This window comes from Xyrauchen texanus, chromosome 10, assembly GCF_025860055.1.
Source record: "Xyrauchen texanus isolate HMW12.3.18 chromosome 10, RBS_HiC_50CHRs, whole genome shotgun sequence".
Taxonomy (NCBI): Eukaryota; Metazoa; Chordata; class Actinopteri; order Cypriniformes; family Catostomidae; genus Xyrauchen; species Xyrauchen texanus.
Window position 1 is genome coordinate 15,941,414 of NC_068285.1, and position 25,325 is coordinate 15,966,738.

Consider the following 25,325-nt stretch of genomic DNA (forward strand, 5'->3'; position numbering starts at 1 on the left):
ATGAAGACTTAAACATGATTAACACAGTACAAGGGACTGTAAAACTGTAAAATTATGAAGTAATTAAAGACATTTACACAAGAAAAAAACAGCAGCTGCTACGAGAGCTCAACAGGACTGCTGCAAACAAATTCTTAATATGATAAATATATTTAAAAAATCTTAAAATTCTGATGTCAAAATTCCCAAATGTAATAAATGATTATGAAGCTGCCCAAATTCAACCTATATTGATTTGGATGAACGAAGAATTTAAAGTGAAATGGAGGAAGATGGAAATGTATCAAACGGGGGAAAATATTATCCCTGTTAAAGCAACACATTTAAATTAACAGATAATGTTTGTATTAATAGTACTTTTAGAATTTGATTAGAAAAAAAGAAAAATAGTCAAATTAAGAAAGATGTAGTTAATTTACAAGAAATTGTTAAAGATCCTGATTTCATGCCAAATAGAAGTTTTGGGCTGATAGAGGTCTGAAAATATATCACCAAATGTTCACCGATAAAGGAATGGATACATTTTCAAACCCAGCTAAAAATACGAGCTTCCAAATTCACAATGTGTAATGGGAAATGCATTCTGTCTGCCAATAATTGGTTTGCAATAATAAGACGTATTTTGTGCACTGTTTATATTATTATAAATTCAAGTATAATACAGTATGTTCATCTTGAGTCCATGAAAGAAAGAAGGGGGTTTGGGTGGCATTCACCCCTTTCCATAGCAATATTGAGCTTTTAATATTTTAAAAATGATTATTTTTTTGCAGTTATCATATTAATCCATCTTACTGGCTGTTTTATAGATAGCATAATATATTATGTTTATGTTTTTGCTATGGTTAAAGAGGGTAATTTAAAATAAATGACATTTTTAAATAAAATACAACACTCATTAATATTTAGATTCTCAAATAAATAATTTATCATGAAGAGTCAATTTTGTGGGTTTCTAAGATTTTATTTGTAAAATGCGCTTTAAGAGACACGAGGGAGGGACTTGATTACGTCAGAGATGTCATTTTACTGACAGCTGATTGGTTCAGCATCTGTAATCCAGAATGAAACATGCTACGGAGTAGGTTAGTCGTGTAGCGTAAATTGCTATGGCGATGAACACTGCTAAAAGCTGACCAACTTTCATGGTACCTAAAACCTGGGGTTGAGGCAAACTAATCTAAAACTTGCCTGCTAGCCACCGAAACCGGCTTCATGGTACGGCCTCTGTACTCTCAAATAATCAATTACATTCTTTTCTTTTAGACTCATCTGGTCAGACTCTTGCTGCTCCACTGCTTAACCTGCCTTCTAGGAAGAGGTGAGTACAATACTACCTTCTTATCACAGAATATTTATTATTTAGATAAGTACTTTTTGCCACATTTGTCTTAGATGATGTTATGAATTTCAGAGATCCGCAGGTATAGTTCTAATGATGTTCAAATACTATGGTTTTAGTACTTAAGGACTGATGCATTTAGAAACCTAGTGTGCTACAGATGTGTTACAGTCACAGCAACATTTACATCCGTCACAGTAATGTTTGAATTTTTCTTTATTTGTCTCTTTAGGAACATGCAGTACTATGAGAAGGTCACTGATCCGCTTGATCTCAGTACAATAGAGAAGCAGATCCTCACTGGACACTACAAAACCGTCGAGGCCTTTGATGCAGATATGCTCAAAGTGTTTCGCAATGCTGAGGTCAGTCACACTTCTCAGGGAATTCTTTTGTTAATCTGTAACTAGGCCTGTTAAGATTATTAAATAATCATCTGATCATGGTTATTTGATTAAAATTTATAGTGCACAATAATTGCAGTTATCTTATATAACCATGATTATTGTGCACTTTAAATTCCAATCACATTTTACTGTCCAAATAATGGAATTCAAATTGAATATATATAAATGTCATGAATGGCGCATTTGTGTGTCTCATTCAGTTGAACTGAAAATGAACTGCTTTCAGTAAGCAAACCTCCAGGTGTTTCAGACGGTTTGTTTCAATGAACTGGTTAAAAAAAAACAGTCTGCTGTTCTTTTATGTTGTCACGTAATGATGTCACAAGTACGTAATTCTAATATAACGGTGTCAAGGTATTCACGCAGAAACTTTCAAATAAAGCCATATGTAGATACCTATTGCTGATAATGAACTTTTATTCAATTAAGTTATAATAATAAGGGTGTTTATTTTCATCAGTGTTTCATTCTATGGTCCTGCATGTTGAATGCGACTGACAGATATTGATTACATCTAGAAAAAGTTTCCTACATTTAAAGTTTAGATATTCTGTTCATTCTTTTAAACTTATTCTCAACAGAAATATTATGGACGCAAGTCGGCTACAGGCCGCGACGTTTGTCGATTACGGAAGGCGTACTATGGTGCACGTCACGAGGCTGCTGTCCAAATTGATGAGATTGTGGGCGAGACAGCCAGTGAGGCGGACAGCTCTGATTCGCTGGAGAGAGACCACGGTCAACACCATCATGAAGGTGGAGGCAGTCACGATAAAGATGACGATGTTATCCGCTGCATCTGTGGCATGTATAAGGATGAGGGGCTCATGATTCAGTGTGAGAAGTGCATGGTGAGTCACCTACTTGGTTTCATACAGATCTCACTGATGATTGTAATTCCATTTCACTTTTGAGTGACTGTCCCATTTTAATTGCAGTGTGAATTAACGTCATTAATAGTACATTTATTGCTCATTCTTAGAATTAGTGACTTAAACCACTGACCCTATGTATTAAACTTCTGACCCTATGTATTAAACTTTGGTGTGTTACTCTTCCCACCCCATTTGTGCTACAGACAAGAATAGCGTTTGCTATTTCTTTTATTTTCTCTTAAAGGGGTAGTTCACCCAAAAATGAAGATTCCCTCATTATTTTCTCACCCTCATGCCATTAAAGATGTGTATGACTTTCTTTATTCAGCTGAACACAAATTAAGATTTTTAAAAGAATATCTCAGCTCTGGTGGTCCTCACAATGCAAGTGCATGATTACAAGATGAAACTCCAAAAGCATATAAAGGCAGCATAAAAGTAATCCATACGACTCCAGTGGTTAAATCCATGTCTTCAAAAGATATGTGATATGTGTGGGTGAGAAACAGATCCTTTTTCTAGAAGTCATTTTTTATTTTTTTTTTACTATCAATCTCCACTATTACATTTGCATTCTTCTTTTGTTTTTGGCGATTCACATTCTTCATATCGCCACCTAATGGGCAGGGAGGAGAATTTATAGTAAAAAAAAAAGGGCTTAAATATTGATCTGTTTCTCACCCACACCTATTATATTGCTTTTGATTTAATGACTAGAGTTGTATGAATGACTTTTATGCTGCATTTATGTGCATTTTGGAGCTTATAAAGTTCTGGTCACCATTAACTTTGCATTGTAAGGACCTACAGAGCTGAGATATTTTTCTAAAACCTTAATTTGTGTTCTGCAGAATGTGAGGGTGAGTAAATAATGAGAATTACAAAAATGTGTAGCTGCTCTGGAAAAAATATGCATTATAAAAGGCACTATACAAATAGAACTAAACTTAATTGATAAATCAGATTATGCAATTTGTTGAAGAGGGGGTTTTGCATAAAATATTTTTGCCTGGCGGATGATAAAATAACAATCTAAGGCAAAAACAATCCAATAGAATTTCATTGACATAATTTGTTGGTTTTTATAGGGTGTAACTATACTAATAGTTTAGTATAATAGTAAATTAAGGATGGGATGTTGCTCATGTTATACGTTGTGAATTGATTTTGATCTTAAAATGGGACAATTGTAAGAAACTGCAGTGACTCATTCTCTCTCTCTCTGTATCTATCTGTCAGGTGTGGCAGCACTGTGATTGTATGCGTTTAGAAGCAGAGGTGGAGCATTATCTGTGTGAGCTGTGTGACCCTCGACCGGTGGACAGCGTATGTGACCTTTCAATCTATACGACCTTACAATCTATTCTTCCTCTCTGACTTTGTTTAGATTGGCCACATGGTCTCTTATCTCAACATTTAAAGGTCACACCAGGATTCAGATCTCTACTCTTGTGACTTTCGCCAAGTATTACATTTTTGAAAGCCGAGTTCATAGGTTACCTTGAGTGTGTTTGTCTCTTATGCATTTCCTATCACGCTCCAATAGGAGGTTCCGATGGTGCCCCAGCCCAGCTACGCCCAATCAGGATCCATCTACTATATCTGCCTGCTTCGTGATGACTTGCTATTGCATCAGGGTATGTGTGTGCTTGTTTTCTTATGGGAGCGTTCATATAAATAAATAATATTTTAAGCCAACATTATTTTTAGAAATCGGCATTTAATTGGATTGTGTAAAATGGGCATTACACACCAGAACAGAGCCAGGTGGTTGAAGGAGAGGGAAGGGGTTGAAAGAAGTTATTATATTTTGATGAAAGAATATAAAGGCTAACATTTTCTCTTTGGAATAACATGGACTGGTGATTTGTGCACAGTGAGGCTGGTAGCTCAGCGAGTATTGGCTTTGACTACCCCACCTGGAGTTGCGAGTTTGAATCCCGGGTGTGCTGAGTGACTCCAGCCAGGTCTCCTAAGCAAACAAATTGGCCCAGTTGGGGATAATCTCCTCCTGGTCACGATTAGTGGTTCTCGATCTCAATGGGGCACGTGGTAAGTTGTGCGTGGATTGCGGAGAGTAGCATGAGCCTCATGCTGGGAGTCTCTGTGGTGTCATGCACAACGAGGGGATAAAAATTGAAAAAAAATAAATAAAATAATTGTGGTCTATTTGGATTTCATGTTGACTTAAATCATGTTCAGGACAGAGTGTTGTATAACATATAGGTTTAAATTTGTGTTGGAATCGTTTTGTTCTAGATGTATGTCATTGCCATTTTTTTAAGCATATTTTTGTTTGTGTTTGGCTGTTTTAGGTGACTGTGTGTACCTCATGAGGGACAGCAGACGCACGCCAGAAGGTCAGCCGGTGCGTCAGTCATACCGTCTCCTGTCTCATATCAACAGAAACAAACTGGACATCTTCCGAATCGAGAAACTCTGGAAAAACGAAAAGTGAGATTCACCTTTCTAAGATAAAATTGAAACAATTATGTCAACAAGCAAAACCAAGCACTCCCTTTGAAGTCAATATGAAACGGCAACCCATTTTAAGTAGTGTGACTGTTATGTTGATTGTTAATTTCCATGACTAAATTACAATGACTTTCAATGTTTTTTTGAATGGAAGGCTCGACCTTACACTTGCTTTTTTCATTGTAGGGGTGAGAGGTTTGCTTTTGGTCATCACTACTTCCGTCCTCATGAGACGCATCACTCGCCTTCCCGCCGTTTCTATCATAATGAGCTGTTCCGAGTGCCTCTCTATGAGATCATACCACTGGAGGCAGTGGTGGGGACCTGCTGTGTATTGGACCTGTACACTTACTGCAAGGGTGAGACACTCACACATAACAAATCAATAGTAAAAAGATTCATGAAATGTTACATGATGAAAACCCAACATAATTAGTGTGCTAATACCTGATGTATCTAATGGATTCAGGTCGACCAAAAGGGGTAAAAGAGCAGGATGTTTACATATGTGACTACCGCTTGGATAAATCTGCACACCTCTTCTACAAGATCCACCGCAACCGGTACCCAGTGTGCACCAAACCCTACGCATTCAACCACTTCCCTAAGAGACTCGCGCCCAAAAGGGACTTCTCAGTGAGTAGTAAAGGGGAAATCTTTTGGTTCTGGGCTTAAAGAGGGTCGTTTGGATAAGAATGACTCTCAGGAAAACTGTCAATAAATGTCTCTCTGTCTATATTTCAATGTTAAAATCCCAGATGCAGTTTATTGTGCAGCCAAAATCCCAATAATAACCAGAAAAAAATGAGAATTGGAGCATAACGCAGGACTATGTTCAAGCCTGATTTGATTGTTTCAGACTCTATTTTGAAATGGAGACTTTGCTCTGTTACATTGCTCTATATTTAAATATTTACCAAATTACATTTATAGCTTATACATTCATTGTTCATTATCCAATATATGTACATTTAGGATTTATATATATATATATATATATATATATATATATATATATATATGTATAGATATATATATGTAGCTATATAGATATATAGATATATGATAGATATATACTGATCAGCCACAACATTACAACCACTGAGAGGGAAAGTGAATAACATTTATTATCTCATTACAATGATACCTGTCAAGAGGTGGGATATATTAGGCAGCAAGTAAACTGTCAGTTCTTGAGTTTCATGTGTTGGAAGCAGGTAAAATGGGCAAGTGTAAGGATCTGAGTGGCTTTGACAAGGGCCAAATTGTGATGGCTGGGTCAGGGCATCTCCAAAACAACATCTTGTGGGGTGTTCCCTGTATGCAGTGATTAGTACCTACAAAAAGTGGTCCAAGGAAGGACGACCAGTGAACCGGCGACAGGGTCATGGGTGCCCAAATCTCATTGATGCACATGGGGAGCGAAGGCTTGCCCATCTGGTCCAATCCCACAGAAGAGCTACTGTAGCACAATTTGCTGAAAAACGTAATGCTGGCCATGATAGAAAAGTGTCAGAACACACAGTGCATCGCAACTTTGCTGCGTATGGGGCTGTGTAGCCATAGACCGGTCATGCAGACTCCTGTCCACCACTGAAAGCGCCTACAGTGGGCACGTGAGCATCTGAACTGGATCATGGAGCAATGGAAGAAGGTGGCCTGGTCTGATGAATCACATTTTCTTTTAGATCATGTGGATGGCCGGGTGCATCTGCGTTGTTTACCTGGGGAAGAGATGGCAGTAGGATGTACTATGGGAAGGAGGCAGGCCGGTGGAGGCATTGTGATCTGGGCAATGTTTTGCCAGGAAACATTCTGTCCTTGCATTCATGTGGATGTTACTTTGACTCGTACCACCTACCTAAAGATTTTTGCAGACCACGAACACCCCTTCATGGCAAAGGTATTCCCTGATGGCAGTGGCCTCTTGCAGCAGGATAATAACCCCTGCCACACTTTAAAAATTGTTCAGAAATGGTTTGAGGAATATGACAAAGAGTTCAAGGTGTTGACTTGACCTCCAAATTCCCCAGATATCAATCTGATTTAGCATCTATGGGATGTGCTGGACCAACAAGTCCAAACCAGGGAGGCCCAACCTCACAACTTACAGGACTTAAAGGATCTGCTGCTAACATCTTGGTGCCAGATACCACAGGACCCCTTTAGAGGACTTGTTGGGGTCCCTGCCTCGACGAGTCAAAGCTGTTTTGGTGGCAAAAGGTGGACCTACATGATATTAGGCATTTGGTTTTAATGTTGTGGCTGGTGTGTGTGTCTGTGTCTGTGTCTGTGTCTGTGTCTGTGTGTGTGTGTGTGTGTGTGTGTGTGTGTGAGAGAGAGTGTGGAGCGGGAGTGTAGCGGTTAGCGCGCTACGAACCCGGTGACCAGAGTTCGATTCCCACTCATGGCCAACACCAGTGATGATTATCTGAACCGGTCCCGGGCCTCCCCTAGGTCGACTCAGCCTAAAATGAGTACCTGGTGCGGTGTGTAAACATCGCCACTGGGGAGACAAAGGCGGTTGGGCGTGGTACTGGCCACCCACCCCCTCGTATACCGTTCCGGCCTTCATAGGTGCTCGCTAACAGCACTTGCCCCTACAGTCTGTTAAGGCTAAATGGGGGATCTTTGTCTTTATCTTTGTGTGTGTGTGTGTGTGTGTGTGTGTGTGTGTGTGTGTGTGTGTGTGTGTGTGTGTTATGCACAACTATAACCAATAGTTCCAAAAATCAGGCTATGATAAATCAGTAAAACCAATATTTTTATTTACTATTACATTATATCTGATCTGCTTTCTATACGTTGTTGACATCCACTTAATCCATGACTATTTGAATCTAAACTAGTTTGTTCTCTCTGTCCCTCACACTTTTTTTTTTTTCTCTCTCTCTCTCTTCAGCCTCACTATGTGCCAGACAACTACAAGCGGAATGGCGGTCGCTCTGCCTGGAAGAGTGAACGGCCCAAAGGTGCATCGACCTGCGATGAAGACCCCTCCCCCAGGACGTGTGATCCGTCCGTCACCTTCTCAAAAGACAGGGATGAGGATGGAGGGAGAGTAGTGGAGGGAGACATGGACACCACCCAGGAGGACTCCAGCAGCACCCCCATTCCCCAGCTATCCACATCACAGGAAAGGAAGACGGGTGGGGAGGAGGAAGATGTGGAAGAAGAGGAAGAGGGCGAGGAGAGGGGAGAGAGAAGGGAGCTGGACGAGGGCTCTCGGGAGAGGACAGGAGGACAAGACGTGTTGGACGCCCCATCCTCTTCCTCCCTCTCCTCTTCACCTCTTCATCCATCGATCCTGGGCAAGAGGGAAGCACAGAGATCGCGACTGAACAAGATTCTGCTCGACCTGCTGCACCGAGTGCCTAGCAAGAATGGTAAGAGTTAGAGAACTAAAGAGGAAAAGAGATTTTTGTAGTCTGTGAAAAGTGTTGGGTGTAATCTGATTTCAAAATAATTAGGTACTGAAGGACTCCAGACTGTGACCAAATGATTGCATTTTGTGACATTTTTCCCATTGGCGCGCCAATTTTATTATATGTCCCAATGGTGCGACTTCAGCCAACTCGCTCTCCGCTTATAAAGCTGGCACTACACTAGCAGACTCAGATCAACTCGATTTAATCTTGCCCTCCTAGTCAGTGAGCCTGTCACATATACTGATTAAAAATTGCTTCTGTCCTCTGGCAAAAAAAACTTTATACATGAACTGCACTCATTGGTCACTGCCTTGGTGGCGTGTTCCCGCCCCACCCACAGGCAGTGATAATTTCTAGCAAGCCGGATGTGTATTTTCAGTGTTTCAAGACATTAACTCAGCTGGGAGTCCAGACATTCAATTGATTAACACCTCCCATGCTAATAGGTGCTCTGTTTCCCGCTACCTGCCAGTGATTATGTTAATGAAGCTAACACCTGAAAATCATTGGAAAAATCAGCTAGTGTAGAGACCGCTTTAGCTGAAAAGCAATATCAACCGGCACACACATCAAAAGTGGACCGAAACAGCGTTATGTGCTACTTGGTTTAATGGACAGAGATGTGTTACTCGTGGACCTTGAACTCTCATATGCGGCGCAGTGTAAATCTTTAAAGGCATATTTAAGATTATATTTTTGCTTGTGTACTAAAAGCAATGGTAGACAATACACACTCCCATTACATATTACAAACACACAGCCCAAAGTGGCTGCCCTCGGGTGTTGTGAGCCGCATTGAGCGGATTTGGACACGTAGCGTGAGAAGTACGGTGCGAGTCGCAAAAGAAATAAAACATTTCGGCACAGAATTATCTGATGCAATTATCTGACAACCCTTGTTGAGTAAACTAGTTTAAAATCATATTAAACAGCCTTGACAAATAAACAGGAGAAAACGCTGGCATGCAGAGATATAAATTAGCAGTCTTTTCACACACTTCAGAGCACTTTAAAAATGACCATAAATGTACTATTGTAACTAACTGTATTAACAATAGTATATTAGACAATTATGTTCATAATATACAGGTGAAACTCAAAAAATTAGAATATAGTGCAAAAGTTCATTAATTTCAGTAATTCAACTTAAACGGTGAAACTAATATATTATATAGACTCATTACAAGCAAAGTAAGATATTTCAAGCCTTTATTTGATATAATTTTGATGATTATGGCTTACAGCTTATGAAAACCCCAAATTCAGAATCTCAGAAAATTAGAATATTGTGAAAAGGTTCAGTATTGTAGGCTCAAAGTGTCACACTCTAATCAGCTAAACACCTGCAAAGGGTTCCTGAGCCTTTAAATGGTCTCTCAGTCTGGTTCAGTTGAATTCACAATCATGGGGAAGACTGCTGACCTGACAGTTGTGCAGAAAACCATCATTGACACCCTCCACAAGGAGGGAAAGCCTCAAAAGGTAATTGCAAAAGAAGTTGGATGTTCTCAAAGTGCTGTATCAAAGCACATTAATAGAAAGTTAAGTGGAAGGGAAAAGTGTGGAAGAAAAAGGTGCACAAGCAGCAGGGATGACTGTAGCCTGGAGAGGATTGTCAGGAAGAGGCCATTCAAATGTGTGGGGAGCTTCACAAGGAGTGGACTGAGGCTGGAGTTACTGCATCAAGAGCCACCACACACAGACGGGTCCTGGACATGGGCTTCAAATGTCAAACGTCTTACCTGGGCTAAAGAAAAAAAGAACTGGTCTGTTGCTCAGTGGTCCAAAGTCCTCTTTTCTGATGAGAGCAAATTTTGCATCTCATTTGGAAACCAAGGTCCCAGAGTCTGGAGGAAGAATGGAGAGGCACACAATCCAAGATGCTTGAAGTCCAGTGTGAAGTTTCCACAGTCTGTGTTGGTTTGGGGAGCCATGTCATGGGCTGGTGTTGGTCCACTGTGCTTTATTAAGTCCAGAGTCAATGCAGCCATCTACCGGGACATTTTAGAGCACTTCATGCTTCCTTCAGCAGACAAGCTTTATGGAGATGCTGACTTCATTTTCCAGCAGGACTTGGCACCTGCCCACACTGCCAAAAGTACCAAAACCTGGTTCAGTGACCATGGTATTACTGTGCTTGATTGGCCAGCAAACTCGCCTGACCTGAACCCCATAGAGAATCTATGGGGCATTGCCAAGAGAAAGATGAGAGACATGATACCAAACAATGCAGATGAGCTGAAGGCCGCTATTGAAGCATCTTGGTCTTCCATAACACCTCAGCAGTGCCACAGGATGATAGCATCCATGCCACGCCGCATTGAGGCAGTAATTAATGCAAAAGGGGCCCAAACCAAGTACTGAGTACATATGCATGATTATACTTTTCAGAGGGCCGACATTTCTGTATTTAAAATCCTTTTTTTTTATTGATTTCATGTAATATTCTAATTTTCTGAGATTCTGAATTTGGGGTTTTCATAAGCTGTAAGCCATAATCATCAAAATTATATCAAATAAAGGCTTGAAATATCTTACTTTGCTTGTAATGAGTCTATATAATATATTAGTTTCACCTTTTAAGTTGAATTACTGAAATTAATGAACTTTTGCACGATATTCTAATTTTTCGAGTTTCACCTGTAAATTATCATACTACAACTAGAGCTCTATTGAATTTAAAATAGGCTACATTAGTGTGTGAGGGAATATCTTTCATTTTTGTTGCAAATCTGGCAGTTTCTAAGTGTTTATATCTTGTATTTAGACTTTTGTGTTTAGGGTACTGTTTCATCACAAAAATGCCAAAGTCTCTTTTATAGCAATCATGTTACATCTAACCATGGTAGTGAAGATCTAAAAAACTGTGAATTATTGACAAAGCTAGTTTTCCTTCTGTGTAAAATCTGTTCTCTTCTAATGCGCTTGGATAATAGAAAAAGATAACTGGTTTTGTTTGCTTTCAAATCTTCAAAAGATGACTGAACTTGAATCAACATCTGATGAAAGAGTCCAATTCAGTAGCACTGTCAGAATAATTTAGCCCTGTATAAATTAGGTGTTAACGGTTTATTTTTTATAGATGTTATATACCTTGCTGTTGTCAATACCAGTAAATGTACAGCTGCATACCAACTCCAATGCCTTACTGTTGAATCAGCACGACAGTGTGGCAAAATATGCAATATTATTGATAATTGCACTTATATTTGTCATTTAATAATAATAATAATGATAATTAAAATGTTATTATTAGTTTCTGCATTTTTCATTTTATAGGCCCCAGACCTGACCCCACACCAGTGCTACCAAATGAGGTACTGGTGCATCCGCTCTCAAATGTTAGTCTGGAGCCCTGTACTGTTATCCATCACTTTTTAATCAAGAAAGTGTAGTTTATTGCATTACATTAAATTATTGTAATGTGATTAGTTGCTGAATTTTAATTAGGTAACTTGGGTTAAAAGAGTACATTGAAAATTATTACTGTTCATCTGTTCGTCTGTTATTTTTTAAGACAGCTGAAGGGCATATGCCCCCTAATGAGTCATTGAAACACAATTCTGTGATTCTTTTTTTGATAAAGTCTTCGATTATTTAATTTACAATTTGACTGATCTGTCCATCAGTCATAGAGCTAAAACAAGGGTGGAGGCTTGGCTGGTAATGTGTAGCTTTAAAAAACATAACTGATGAAACAGGTCAAACATATATACCTTATGCAGTGACAGATAATTCGTTTTTATATATTTGTAAAGCTACTTTCAAACTATGTAGTTAAAAGTGCTATAATATTAATATCTAATGTATATGTACAGTACTGTGCAAAGGTTTTAGGCACTTGTGAAAAACTTTTAAAGTAAGGATTTCTTAAATAATTACACAAATAGTTTTCATTTATCAAATAATGTCATACAAAGTCCAGTAAACAGAAAAAGAGCTAAATCAATATTTTGTGTGAACACTTTTGCCTTTAAAACAGCACCAGTTCTTTTACTTACAGCTGGACACTTCTTTCTTGTTGTCAGATAGGATGTCCCAAACTTCTTGGAGCACTCACCACAGTTCTTCTATCTATTTCGGCTGTCTCAATTACTTCTGTCTCTGCATGTAATCTCAGACTGACCCGATGTTCAGTGGGGGGATCTGTGGGGACCGTGACATCTCTTGCAGGGATCCCTGTACTTCTATTCTATTCTATGGAAAAATGAATGTTAGGGAGGACAAAATGTCCTATTGACACTAAAGTATCAGATATAAATGACAATCTTAAGACAAATGTTTTTGTGAAACATCTTATCTTAAGACTTTTGCACAGTGCTGTATATTGAAATTAAATTAAACAAATAAATGTAGCTCTCTGAATAATTTTCTCCCACCCTCTCCTATTCCTGCAATCAGACTTTCGTATTTTTTTTTTTTACCATGAATAACAAATCTTTTAGTTTCATAAAAAAGGGAAGAATTCTGTGTGGCCTAATTGGTGTATCCCTGAAAGAAATGGCGTTTCTTAAATGTGAATAATTAACTTAATGGTGGACACTAATTATACATTTCCTCCTTAAGTCTGACTAGTCATTAAGACAACCCACGAGTAGTTCATTATAAAAATATCTAATTTTGCAATACATGTAATCGTAAAGTTCTATTTTGATGAAAATAATTGCTTGTTTCTGTCCCTCCTGCAGCGGTAGATGTGACGTACCTTCTCGAGGTAGGCTCTGGTCGCCGCCTTCGCCGACGGACTCTTGGACTGAGCGAATTTATTTGTAGGAAGTAATGCGGACAGGAATTTCTGCCGAGGACGCTTGCTGAGCAGCATCAGAAGAGGATAAAGGAGGAGTATGGCTGGACAACATCAAAAAATATGGGAGAACGGAAGAGAGCAGCAACACCAAGTGCACAAAGTCTCTCCTGTTCACATTTAAATCCAGCAGTCTCGCTTTTTAAAGGAACAACTAGAGAGACCAGCCCTAGCTTTGCACTGAAGACAAGCAGTTTTCCAGCTGCTGAAAAAGTCTTCACCTTGATGCATTTAAAAGTATGGCAAGTGTCAGACATAGGAAAATGTACTCCAAGCAGTTCAAATTGAAGAAAACAAATTCAAATCGAACGGTAACAAATGAACTACGACTGAACTTTTGACCTTCGTCAATCAAAAGTCTCTTATGACCGTTGACTAAGGTTGTTGTTTTTTAAAGGAAGCGTGCGGTACTATAGTCCTTTTGAGGATCAAATTAGCTTCGGCTGCAAGCGGAAAATGGGAGACCAGCGCCCCCTTGTGTCTATAGTGGGGAAGACTTGAGAACAACATAGAAAGGATGATGATAATACGCAAATAGGAGCGACAAAGAATGTGTTGTGTAACGCACATCCACGCTGCCCAGAGACTGAGAAGAGAGCTGAGAAAGAACGTTTGCTAACTGCACTTTTAACAACACGGACATCAATCGCTCCCGGAGATGTACGGATAAGACACACTAACACTCGCGCAGTATTGATCAATGCTGTACAATAAAGCAAAACAAATAAGTATATTACCTTCTTTTTAGTTTTTTGTTATACTTTTATAACATTAGGAATGAAGCACGATAGGGAGGGAGCTCGGGACTTTGGGAACGGGTTGGAATGTTTCGCTTATGTTATTGTGGGCATTGTGATTGGTTAGAGTGGCTGCCAGCCCCGCCCCCCCTTTTTAATGTATTTAATTCACCAGCTCAAAAAATATATATATATCAGTGGAGGCGCGCTGGCTTTATATAACGCCTTAGAATGCCACGATCTTGACCGCTTTTGTTTAAGGTAGTATGTGTGTGTGTGTGCGTATATGCGTGTGAGCCCATACTGATGATATAAATACAAAAAAGGAAAAAACTAAGGGCTTGACAGCAGTTAATAAACAGTTAAAATCATGATCACAAGAACTTAATGTATCATGTGATGTCATATTTTTTGTGAGTGGCTAGTAAGTGGGTGGGGGGGTTCGAGGTTTTCATGTTTTGTTTTAATTTTTACTTTCTTTTTTTTAATGGCTTTTCAGGTTGCCATGGAGAATGTTTATTAACAAAATTGTGATGAGATTTGCCCTTGATGCATCAGCTATGACAGATAAGTATTTTCACCCCTTAGATGGGTCGACAGAAAAAAAAACTGACAAAGTAAAGAAAGTTGTATAGTGCCAAGCTATGTATATATACAGACGGGGAAATGTGAGAGATGTCTCCAAAAGCAATATCTTGATTATGGATTTTGTGTATTGTATTGTACAGGATTCAGCCCTATATGTAATATTATTATTATTATTATTATTGTTGTTATAATTATTACTACCATTCTTATGATTATGCGATTTGTATTGACAGAACTGTCACATGTAACCTTAACGTTTAATAATCGCAAACAAATTTCTTGCGACAATGGAAACCATCAGAAATCATGTTACCCAAAACACATGAATTTAGCACACTGCGAGAGGGGGGTTGTCGACTGGACTTTTTTGAAGGGGGCATCGCAGTGACCCCAAACCTGGCACCCGTCACTGTAATGATTAATATTTACATTATTATAATTATTATTTCTTTTGAGGAGAAAAAGATATAATGTTCCTCGTTTTTTGCTGCAAAGTGTTGAACACTAAAAAAACAAACCAACATGAAAATGTCAAATGATATTTTGGAAAATGGCAGAACAAAAGATGCTGTCGACCCAATGTTCTTAATCTCCTTTTTGTTTTGTTTTTTTAAATGAGGAAAAATGTTTTGTTTTTGTGACAGTGGTCATAAATATAATGCTTGTGTTACTTGTATTTGTGTGTTTTTGAGTGGTTTAGTTATTTTTAGACAATCACAAAATAAGATGCAAGCATTGTATATGGACAGACTGGCAGGCATTTTGTGATGTTGTGTACAGTTTGTTGAAACTTCTTCCACTCTCGTTCAAAGTTTGTAATTATAAAGTCATGAAAATGCTGTTGGTTTTTACTTTTTTTTGTTTTGTTTTATATTCTATTTGTTTTGTTTGTTATTTTGTTTTGTTTTTTAATAAAAAGCACTACATTATTTGAATATACTTGCCTATTGCTTATACATTTAGCAGAAAATCTGTGATGCAGTTCATTAGTAGGTCATAACCATTATTACTCCAGGTATGCAGACAAATCGTATTTTAATTGTATGAACAGTCAATACAAATTCAAATAAAGTGAATTTGAACTATTGCGTAACACATTGACACTGTGTACCATCATTTGAATGACAAAGCATATTAGCAATGAGTCAGTATATCAATAAATAGCCTCACCTAATTAAACACAGACATGAAAACTGGAAACTTCCTGTTAAAATTACAATTAAAGAATATAGATATCTCTTTCAAACAGTGTATAGCTTTCAGAATCTTTGTCATTTTGTTTAATTTCTTTGATTAAAGTTAGTGGGTAATACCATGTTACAAGGCAGTTTTATTGTAGAAACCAAAAGTGCCGTAACAACAGAGTTTTGAAAAAGTAAGCTTAACATGTTCATTTTTAAAAGGATCAATTTAAGAGCTGCAGGAAAACATTTACATTTTACATTGAAGGAATATTTCGGGTTCAATACAAGTTTATCTCAGTCGAAAGCGTTTGTGGCAAAATGTTTACCACAAAACAAAATTTCAACTTTTTCAACTTGCAATTTTATATAAAAAAGGCAAAAATGGAGGTTATAGTGAGGCACTTACAATGGAAGTGAATTTGGCCAATGTTTGGAGGGTTTAAAGGCAGAAAAGAGAAGCTTATTATTTTATAAAAGCACTTGCATTAATTCTTCTGTTAAAACTGTTGTATTATTTGAGCTGTAAATTTGTTTAAATTTATATTTTTACAGTTGTTTTAGGGTTTGTTGACATTGCATCATCATGGCAACAAAGTTGTAACATTGGCTATAACTTTACACGGAAAGGTTAATAAGTGATTTTATCACATCTTGTGGCTATAGTTTTGAAAAGTGAGTATTTTAACATCCACGTCCTCACTGTAATCCAGATTGTTGCTTTATTTAAAGAAAAGGAGAGGCTAGTCAAAATACATTTTTGTAGTTAATTGATATTATGCCACACATGCTGTCGATTGAGCTTAACTTGTATTGAACCTGGAATATTCCTTTAATTCAATTAGCAGATGCATGTCTCCAAACCGACTTTGGGGCAGTTCACACCGAATGCATTCTTTGTACGCTTGTGTTGTTTTTTCTTTTTTGGACCCGAGGGGTGCACAGCTCAACAAAATTAGCGAAGCAAAATAAAGCTGAAAACACGTTAATTAAGCCACAACAAAAAAAGTCACAGCACAAAGAAGTTAAGCCACAACACAATTAGATTATTAGAAAAGAAAAGGCTTAAAGTAGAACGAACCTAAGAAAGAGAAACCAGTGGCAGGTCAGGCAGCAAAGACAGAGGTGGTAAAGGTGGCCAAAAAAGTGAAATAATTTCAATAACTTTCTATATGTTGTCAAAATTTGCATGCAGAGAGGATTTTTTCTACTGTTTTTGCCTTTGCGTGTTCAGAGAATAAAGTGTCTCGGGGGAAGGCCGGAAAGTTAGGAGGCAAAGACAAGAATCTGCCAGTGTCTGAGCAAGAGGTACGAATGACAGGAAGTAATACAGAAAGGAAAGCAATAAATCATCTTGTTCACACACAGATGAAATAAATATATTATTACTTGGCTCTCTGGAAAACTATATACAGATTGGTCAGTTGAGGCATTCTGCAGTAAAATATTTTAATAGTTAATAATGACAGCTAAACTGTATAATCGACCATTGTCCCGAGCAAACGATTTCCTAAATATCTACATTAGTTTCATTTCTGTCAAGCAGTCCCTTTCTTCTCACATACTTGATCTGTATCTCATATTAATATTTAATGTGCATTTATTTATTTGGTAAATATTAGCCATGAAATAAGATGAACATATTTCATCAGGGTCCTGATCATCCTGGATTATATCCTAATTAACTGGATTATTAAAATGAATAAATTGCAATTTGCTGTAATTAATTTGTATTTTTGGTAAAGGAAAAGTTCACCCAAACATAAAAAAATCTGTCATCATGTACTCATTCCCATGCCAGATGTTAATGATTTTCTTTGTTCTGCAGAACACAAAAAAAATTGTTTTAGAAGAATATTTCAGCTCTGTAGGTCCATTCAATGCAAGTGAATGGTGACCGAAACTTTGAAGATTCAAAAAGCACATATAAGTAGCATAAAAGTAATCCATAAAACTCCAGTGGTTTAAACCATGTCTTCTGAAGCAATCAAATTGGTTTTTGGGTGAGAAGAGACTATAAGTCTTGACATCTTCAGTCTCCTTGTCGATTTCAAGCTTAATTACACAGTGACTGTAATCTTGATTATCAGCTCGATTATCTGCAGTGCTCTGCTCATCTGTCTTCTATCTACAAACTACTGTGATTGGTAGATCCTTACCAGCGCTGAGAAAAGTAACACGTACCACATGACAATACAGTCCGCGTTACATCAAAAGTGGTCGAAGATTTACACCCGAGCAGCCATTCAATAGAAAATACTCCGTGAAGCGTTATAGTACCGTTAGTTTCTTTAGATCTAGTATAACTGACTATCTAGGGAAAACTTCCCCGTTTCATGATATTTTCCATTCGGTTTCCACGATCATAAATGTTTTGCTGTGATTGAAGAGGATTGTGGGAGGAGCTAATGCTCTCGCGTCAACGGTGCTGGCGTCCACGTCCTCTGAACCAATCAAAATGCTTCATGCAGGATCTTCAGTCACCACTACGTTAGCTGTCTTATTCTTGCCCTCCATGTGTTTTTAGTTAATTTGTACCTTTTTATAACTTGTATTTGGTTTGGGAGATTTTAGGCTATACTCGTCGCAGTACAGGCAGACTTATACTGGGTCGAAATACAAACCGGCGTTGTGTATAACTGGAAACGGTGTGAATACCCCGCTGCTGTAGCGCTGCCTAGGCCGAATATGTGAGTGTATTCCAAATTGCACATATATTGCAGCTGCAAGTTGGGAAAATTACACAGCATGTAATTACCTCGCAGGACACTATATCAAGGCCATAGTGGAGTATCTCCAGCTGGTATATCAGGCCTTTTAAGGGAAGGAAAAAACAAGTTTTGTGTTTATAAATATACATTTGTTGTCAAGCCTTCTTGTCCTGTATTGAACTGTCAGTACTGCACGTGCTTGTCCCAAATGGATTTGATGACTCTTAGCAGCCATTTATTTTATGTGCAAATATATAACCAGCAGCTGATTTGTGAGAATTTCATTGCTTCTAAAAGTACATATAATGCAACAATGCATACAGATATTGCATGCAAATAAAATATATGCATATAAATATCTTAATCAATGACCATGGTTCATAATGTCAATACTGTTTCAAGCATGTACAGTGCATCCAGAAAGTATTCACAGCGCTTCACTTTTTCCCCATTTTGTTATGCTACAGACTTAATCCAAAATGGATTAAAGTCATTATTTTTCCTCAATTCTACAAACAACACCCCATAATGACAACGTGAAAGAAGTTTGTTTGAAATCTTTGCAAATGTATTAATAAAAATAAAAATAAAAAACACCCACACATGTACTTAAGTATTCACAGCCTCTGCTCAATAGTTTGTTGAAGCACCTTTGGCACCAATTACAGCCTCAAGTCTTTTTGTGTATGATGCTACAAGCTTGGCGCACCTATTTTTGGCCAGTTTCTCCCATTCTTCTTTGCAGGACCTCTCAAGCTCAATCAGGTTGGATGGGGAGCGTCGGTGCACAGCCATTTTCAGATCTCTCCAGAGATGTTCAATCGGGTTCAAGTCTGGGCTCTGGCTGGGCCACTCAAGGACATTCACAGAGTTGTCCCATAGCCTCTCCTTTGTTATCTTGGCTGTGTGCTTATGGCCATTGTCCTGTTGGAAGATGAACCTTCACCCCAGTCTGAGGTCCAGAGCGCTCTGGAGCAGGTTTTCATCAAGTATGTCTCCGTACATTGCTGCATTCATCTTTCCCTTGATCCTGACTAGTCTCCCAATTCCTGCTCTCTTTTGTGCTCTGACATGCACTGTTAACTGTGGGACCTTATATAGACAGGGGTGTGCCTTTCCAAATCATGTCCAATCAACTAAATTTACAACAGGTGGACTCCAATCAAATTGTAGAAACATCTCTAGGATGATCAGTGGAAACAGGATGCACCTGAGCTCAATTTTGAGTGTCATGGCAAAGGCTGTGAATACTTATATACATCGTTTTTTATTTTTTATAAATTTGCAAAGATTTCAAACAAACTTCTTTCACGTTGTCATTATGGGGTATTGTTTGTAGAATTTTGAGGAAAATCATGAATTGAATCCATTTTGGAATAAGGCTGTAACAACAAAATGTGGAAAAAGTGAAGCGCTGTGAATACTTTCCAGATGCACTGTATACTGTGTGCAATGCAAGTTAAATGGTCTATGCATAAATAATATTATTGTTCAGCAATGTCTGTCACGGTGGTTGTTAAAGGCAGGGGTGTAAAGTAATTGAGGATAAATACTTAAGTATTATTTTTGGGGATTTGTACTGTGCTCGAGTGCAATTTAATCTGAATACTTGTACTTTTACTTAATTATATTTCCAAAGACAAAATAGTACTTTTTACACTTTACGATTTTATTTTAGCTTGAAAAGTACATTTTTGCAATCATTTTCTTTCATCTGACTTTCTACACTGTATCTGACAAACTACAGATGACTGACCAGAGGTCAGCCATTTCAAATGGAGTGTTGCACGGCAGCTGTGTGGAGTTTCGGCCATCTGCAGAGGCAGAATTTTGGATCTGATTTGATCTTCGGATATGTTGACATATTTGTGCAACTAGACCGTATGTGACCACCTGACTAAATGGGATGTATTCATTCAAAACTATGTGCACAAAGTGAGAAACACTGACTGTTTTTGTCCTAAACATTATTCTAAATGCCTACTACTTCTACAGATTGATTATTTTTGACTTCATAAACGTCCATTCACATTGCAAAAAATGTTTTAAAAAATAAATATGTATAAAGAAAAGTATTTTGCAATTAAATGTCATTTATTTCTACACTTGCCTTCATATTTAAATTTTAATATCTGTGAATTTCTTCTCCTTATTTGCTGAACTATTGTTGTTGTTAGGCAACTATTAATTATAATAATAACTATTATAGTATATTTAAATATATTATAGTATATTTTTATAGAAAAGGTACTTATATTGATTAGCCTGGACATTATATAATCCAGGAAAAGTTTAGAAGGCTGTAAGGCCAATGTCAAAAATCAAACTTTGCCCCTAAATTTCTGCTAAAACAATAATGAATCTTTCCTAATTTATCTTTAATCTGTTTGAGGCATTTGAATTGTAGATGCTTATCAGTGTAATGACTCCCCTGCTCAAAAAAAACATGTCCACCCCATATCTTCCCAAATTTTTCAGCTTCCTGTGGGGAAAGATGCGTTTCTTGAAGAAACGCTATATAATATTTCTTACGTTTAAGAAGAGAAATAACTTTACTACTTTTTATGGAGTGCCCCCCAACCTATTCACATTCCACATGGAGAGAGACAATCTACTCACTAACATTTTGACATTCCTCGGACAATCAAGTGAATGTTCAGTGAGTCAGTTTACTTGGCTGCAATGTGAGAACCACAAAATATCTTACTCAGTCCATTGACTTTATGAAGGGCATGGCTTGTTGGGGACATGTAAATACTTTACGGCCATCCTTAGCATCTATTCTCAATTTAGCCTGGAACATCAGTGCAAAAGCGACCTTCCATTGATTTTAGAGTTTCTTGCATTCCTTGAATCAGTCACATTTCTCTCTTGTCAAATTCGCAAAGTCTGGGAACAAGAAAATGCTGTGGTTCTTCCAAGAATGCCTTCCTTTACTCCTTGACTCGCGTAACACAAGATCTTTATGGATGATTTCAGAAATTTTCCAGAATTGATCCGGGCCTGTCTCCCTCAGCTGATCGCCAAGCCAGAAACCTGTGAGCTCACTCGATTTCCAACTTAAGGCCTGTTATGTCGAGCAGGCTCAAAGAGCCCGTCCAGGAATTTCCTTCTTCAGGAATTCCAACAATTCAGATGTTAGTCTGCCGGTTATGATTCTTCAAATCTTCCAACTTCTCCCAGATCTGCTCCAAATCCACCTTGTTCGCTAATGGATTAGAAGCGAATTCCCTCTCCGATGACTCCAGATAATCCCCTACTCTTGTAACCTCCTCAGTGAATTTCGTCTCCATGGCCATGATCGATAGATGTATTACAGCAAGATCCTCCAAGTCAACAATGACCTCCGTCAGCATTGAAGGCACATTCAACAATGACCTCCGTCAGCATTGAAGGCACATTCAACAATTCTCGCCTAATTTCCATCACTTCTCCAGCCAAATCGACTCCTTTGGTCCACGGCCTTGTCAGGGGCATCAGTTTGAGCATATAAGTGTCTTTCAATGTCTCCAGAGCCTGAGGATTTTGAATTCTTTGACATCTTGTCTTCCTAGAATAGCAACCCCTGGTTAAAGGTGACTCCAGTATTTAGCAATCCTTTTCCTGCTGGTAAAATGTCTCTAATTCTGTTTGACTTGGATTGAATGCTTTTGTTAATTGGTCAGTGCTGTCTGAGCCAGGACTTTGTTGTAGTAACATCTGTAATATTGTTCCAACAGTAAAGCGATGAGTGGTGGAAAAGATGAGGAGAACCTCCTGAGGATGACGAAGGAGGACCTGCAGTGCTGGATCCAGGCAGAGGTGGACCGAAACCCTCAGCTGATGGAGAGACGGGAGCAGCTGTCGCAGGTGGAGGAGTGGGTCAAGCAGAAGGAGAGGGAGTCCACCTTCACCCGTCTGCTGTATAGCAATGCCTGCGAGTGAGTTCATAAGATTGCGGCAGTGCTTGTGAATTAGATCTGATCTAAGTCTAATTAGATTTTTTTTAATGTAACTTATACACATTTAATTGTTAAAATGGTTAGGATTTGTTCTTTGGGAGGTAAGGTCATGATAGTCGAAATTATCCACACTCACAAAAAAAAAAATCCTTGACTAGTTTGAATTTGAAATCTTCAAACTTTTAGTGCCCTATTTTAAGAGCGCTATGCCATAAGTCATGACCAGGAGGTCATGAAGTTTTGATATTCTCATTCAATCATCTGCTAAGACTAGGCGCAAGTGGTTTAGTGAAACGCATGTGCAAAGCACTAATGGGGTGGATCAAATACAATTTACATTTCTCCTGTTATTGTTCCATCTTCATCCTATTATATATTCCATTTCCTGTCAAGCAACGTCAATATAAAGGAAGCAGCCCTGTGGAAATGAGGCAAAATGCACATTTGCCTAACCTTAACAGTTTTGAGAATAAAGGGAACTTGGATAGCACAAAAACTTATTTTACACCCCCTTCTAGTTCCTGTGGTAAGACCAGAAAAACCTCATGTTAATGGTTGTCACATGACTGATATGGCCATCACGGCGATCTCTGCAAGGAGACCCTCACCCCTAAAGGGCAGAGTTGATGGTCATTATAACCATCATGTGCTAAAATTTCATTGCCAAGACATAGAGCTAAAGCAAACTCCCTCAAGAAACCCCCTTAATTGCAATGGAAAAGATATAATTCCAACACTTCTTTGTTCTGTTTCATAACCTATTTCTATGCTTAAAATTAAACAGATTAAAGAGGAATCATGAGACATCATATCTGATCGTTATTCTTCAAACAGCAGCTTAAAAGTATCTATGAACTTTGAGAACTGCTGGACTCACTAAAATCTGACTTTACACTTCACAACGCACATTGTATATGCTAACATACATCACATGATGCCTAACTGTGGTTAGAATCATAGAATAATGTTCTGACCTTGTGCATACATGATGCACACTTCTACAATGTATAGTAATGTATATTCAAATTTGAATGTGTCGTGAAGTAACCACAAAGAAAAAGTATGTCATGTTTCATATGTAAATGCTTGTATGTTTACGTAGAGAATGTTGATATTAACAAACGTCATGTCCCTTGCACTTAGAGCCCGAAGCCATTTGTTTTGAGAATAATGGCTGGCTGATGAAGTTATTGGCCGGCTAGCCGGCTCAGCCAAAACCTAAATGGCTGCTGCAGCCGCCAAACTTTTCATAGCTGCAAATGGCTGAAGCTGCCACTTCGTGTCTACAGATGTCTATGTTATACTGATTTACTAGATCTCAATATTTCCAAGCAATGCATGGCTTACACTATATTTCTACAAAATGCAATACAATGTAATAAAGAAAACACCAGATTTTACTTTCACAACGTATGTACATATTTGCTATAGTGCTAGGCGCATTCAATAGCCACTGTAACGTTAGTGAATAATGTCCCTGATGCTGTGTAAGAATGCACACTTGTCAAACTTCACGGAGTAACGTTATGCATATATTTATGACATGTACAGTAATTCGCTGTTCAACTTTATAGTTAAGGCGAGACACTACAGGTGAATAGGGTAAAATTTTTAACTAGCAGATATCACCATGAAACTTTCCCAGTTGATTACTTACATTAAGATGAGAAAAAAATGTATTACAAGTTTTCTTTAATCTAATGTTTAAATATGCAAATTAGGCAATATCTAATTAAATATGTGCTAATTTGCATATATTTTAAAAAACGAAATCTGAGTATTGGATAAAGCCAGGTTAAAAATATTTTTTTCATTGTGTTCACATATTAGATGGGAAAAAAATTACAGAGGGATTTATGGATATCTACTTTTGTTATCCTGTAAATAAGAATATAATGATTTTCGCCATGTTTTTTGGAATAAAATGTTATATATATCAGGCTAGGAATAATATATTTACAAATCCCTCTGTAAATGTCTTCATAATATAACAAGGTACTACTGAAGTGGAGATTTCGGACTTGGAGTATGAGAGAAAGGTCATTTTGAGAAAACGGGCTTTAAAGATTTATCATCAGCCAATGAGATCGCGCATTCAGTCTTTTTACTTTCACGATTGGTTGCTGATAAAAAGGAAATGACCATATTTGGATCCAACAGGATTGTACAGAAGAGAGAGAGCTTCCTAACGGTGCATGTGATGAGAGGGTGAGTGACGGCAGAGATCGCGGAGAGGTAGGCTATGTTGATTAAGAACGCAAACATTTGTTGAATTTATGAGAAATCTACAGACGCAAACAGACGAAGTGTAGTAAATGTGTATTTCGGACTTTTTTTCACCACAAGTCTGAAAGAAGACATGTTATTGAAGACAAATATCCAAAAATCTCAAAATTGACCAGTAAAAAAAAAACAGATGTTTTTGCCTGCCGTGTCTCGCCTTAATATAAACACACACTGTTATCAGAATTATTTTGGACAAAGTTTTGCACATTTCACTTCAATGTACACTGAAGCATGCGTCGTGAATTAGCAATGTGGAAACGGTGGTTGTTACTGCAGTAATATCACGTTCAGTGCTATAAATCTCTCCGTTTCAGAATATTTGGTTCGTAACATCAATCTTTGATTCAGGTGTTTGTGCAACCGTGCCCTGAAGATTTAACAAAAGTCTGGGTAGGCCTAAGTTTAAAAAAAAAAGTAAGTAGGAATTAGGAAATTATGTGAGAAGTGAGATCAAAATTACCTTGCTTGCTTCTTTCCGCCATTTCACCTCAGTGCGAGAAAAACATGCATCGCTTCTTCTGTACGGAAAACGAGCAATTTTAATTGGTCG

General features: G+C 38.0%; 2 protein-coding genes across 2 annotated transcripts in view; both read left to right on the top strand.

Moving 5' to 3' along the window:
• LOC127650286 (histone-lysine N-methyltransferase ASH1L-like) overlaps nt 1-15,741 on the top strand; it is a 54,069-nt gene extending 38,328 nt beyond the window's left edge. Inside the window, exons 18-27 of the mRNA XM_052135604.1 lie at nt 1,267-1,321; nt 1,575-1,707; nt 2,331-2,600; nt 3,864-3,950; nt 4,171-4,261; nt 4,940-5,078; nt 5,286-5,458; nt 5,569-5,735; nt 8,002-8,485; nt 13,216-15,741. Coding sequence (XP_051991564.1) covers nt 1,267-1,321; nt 1,575-1,707; nt 2,331-2,600; nt 3,864-3,950; nt 4,171-4,261; nt 4,940-5,078; nt 5,286-5,458; nt 5,569-5,735; nt 8,002-8,485; nt 13,216-13,307 — 1,691 coding nt within the window. The 3' untranslated portion in view covers nt 13,308-15,741. The remainder of the gene's footprint in view (nt 1-1,266; nt 1,322-1,574; nt 1,708-2,330; nt 2,601-3,863; nt 3,951-4,170; nt 4,262-4,939; nt 5,079-5,285; nt 5,459-5,568; nt 5,736-8,001; nt 8,486-13,215) is intronic.
• Nucleotides 15,742-18,321: 2,580 nt separating this feature from the next.
• Nucleotides 18,322-25,325, top strand: part of LOC127650827 (histone-lysine N-methyltransferase SETDB1-A-like) — a 30,007-nt gene continuing 23,003 nt past the window's right edge. The window contains 2 exon segments of the mRNA XM_052136470.1: nt 18,322-18,527; nt 22,268-22,468. Of these exon segments, the coding sequence (XP_051992430.1) occupies nt 22,275-22,468 (194 nt within the window). The 5' untranslated portion in view covers nt 18,322-18,527; nt 22,268-22,274.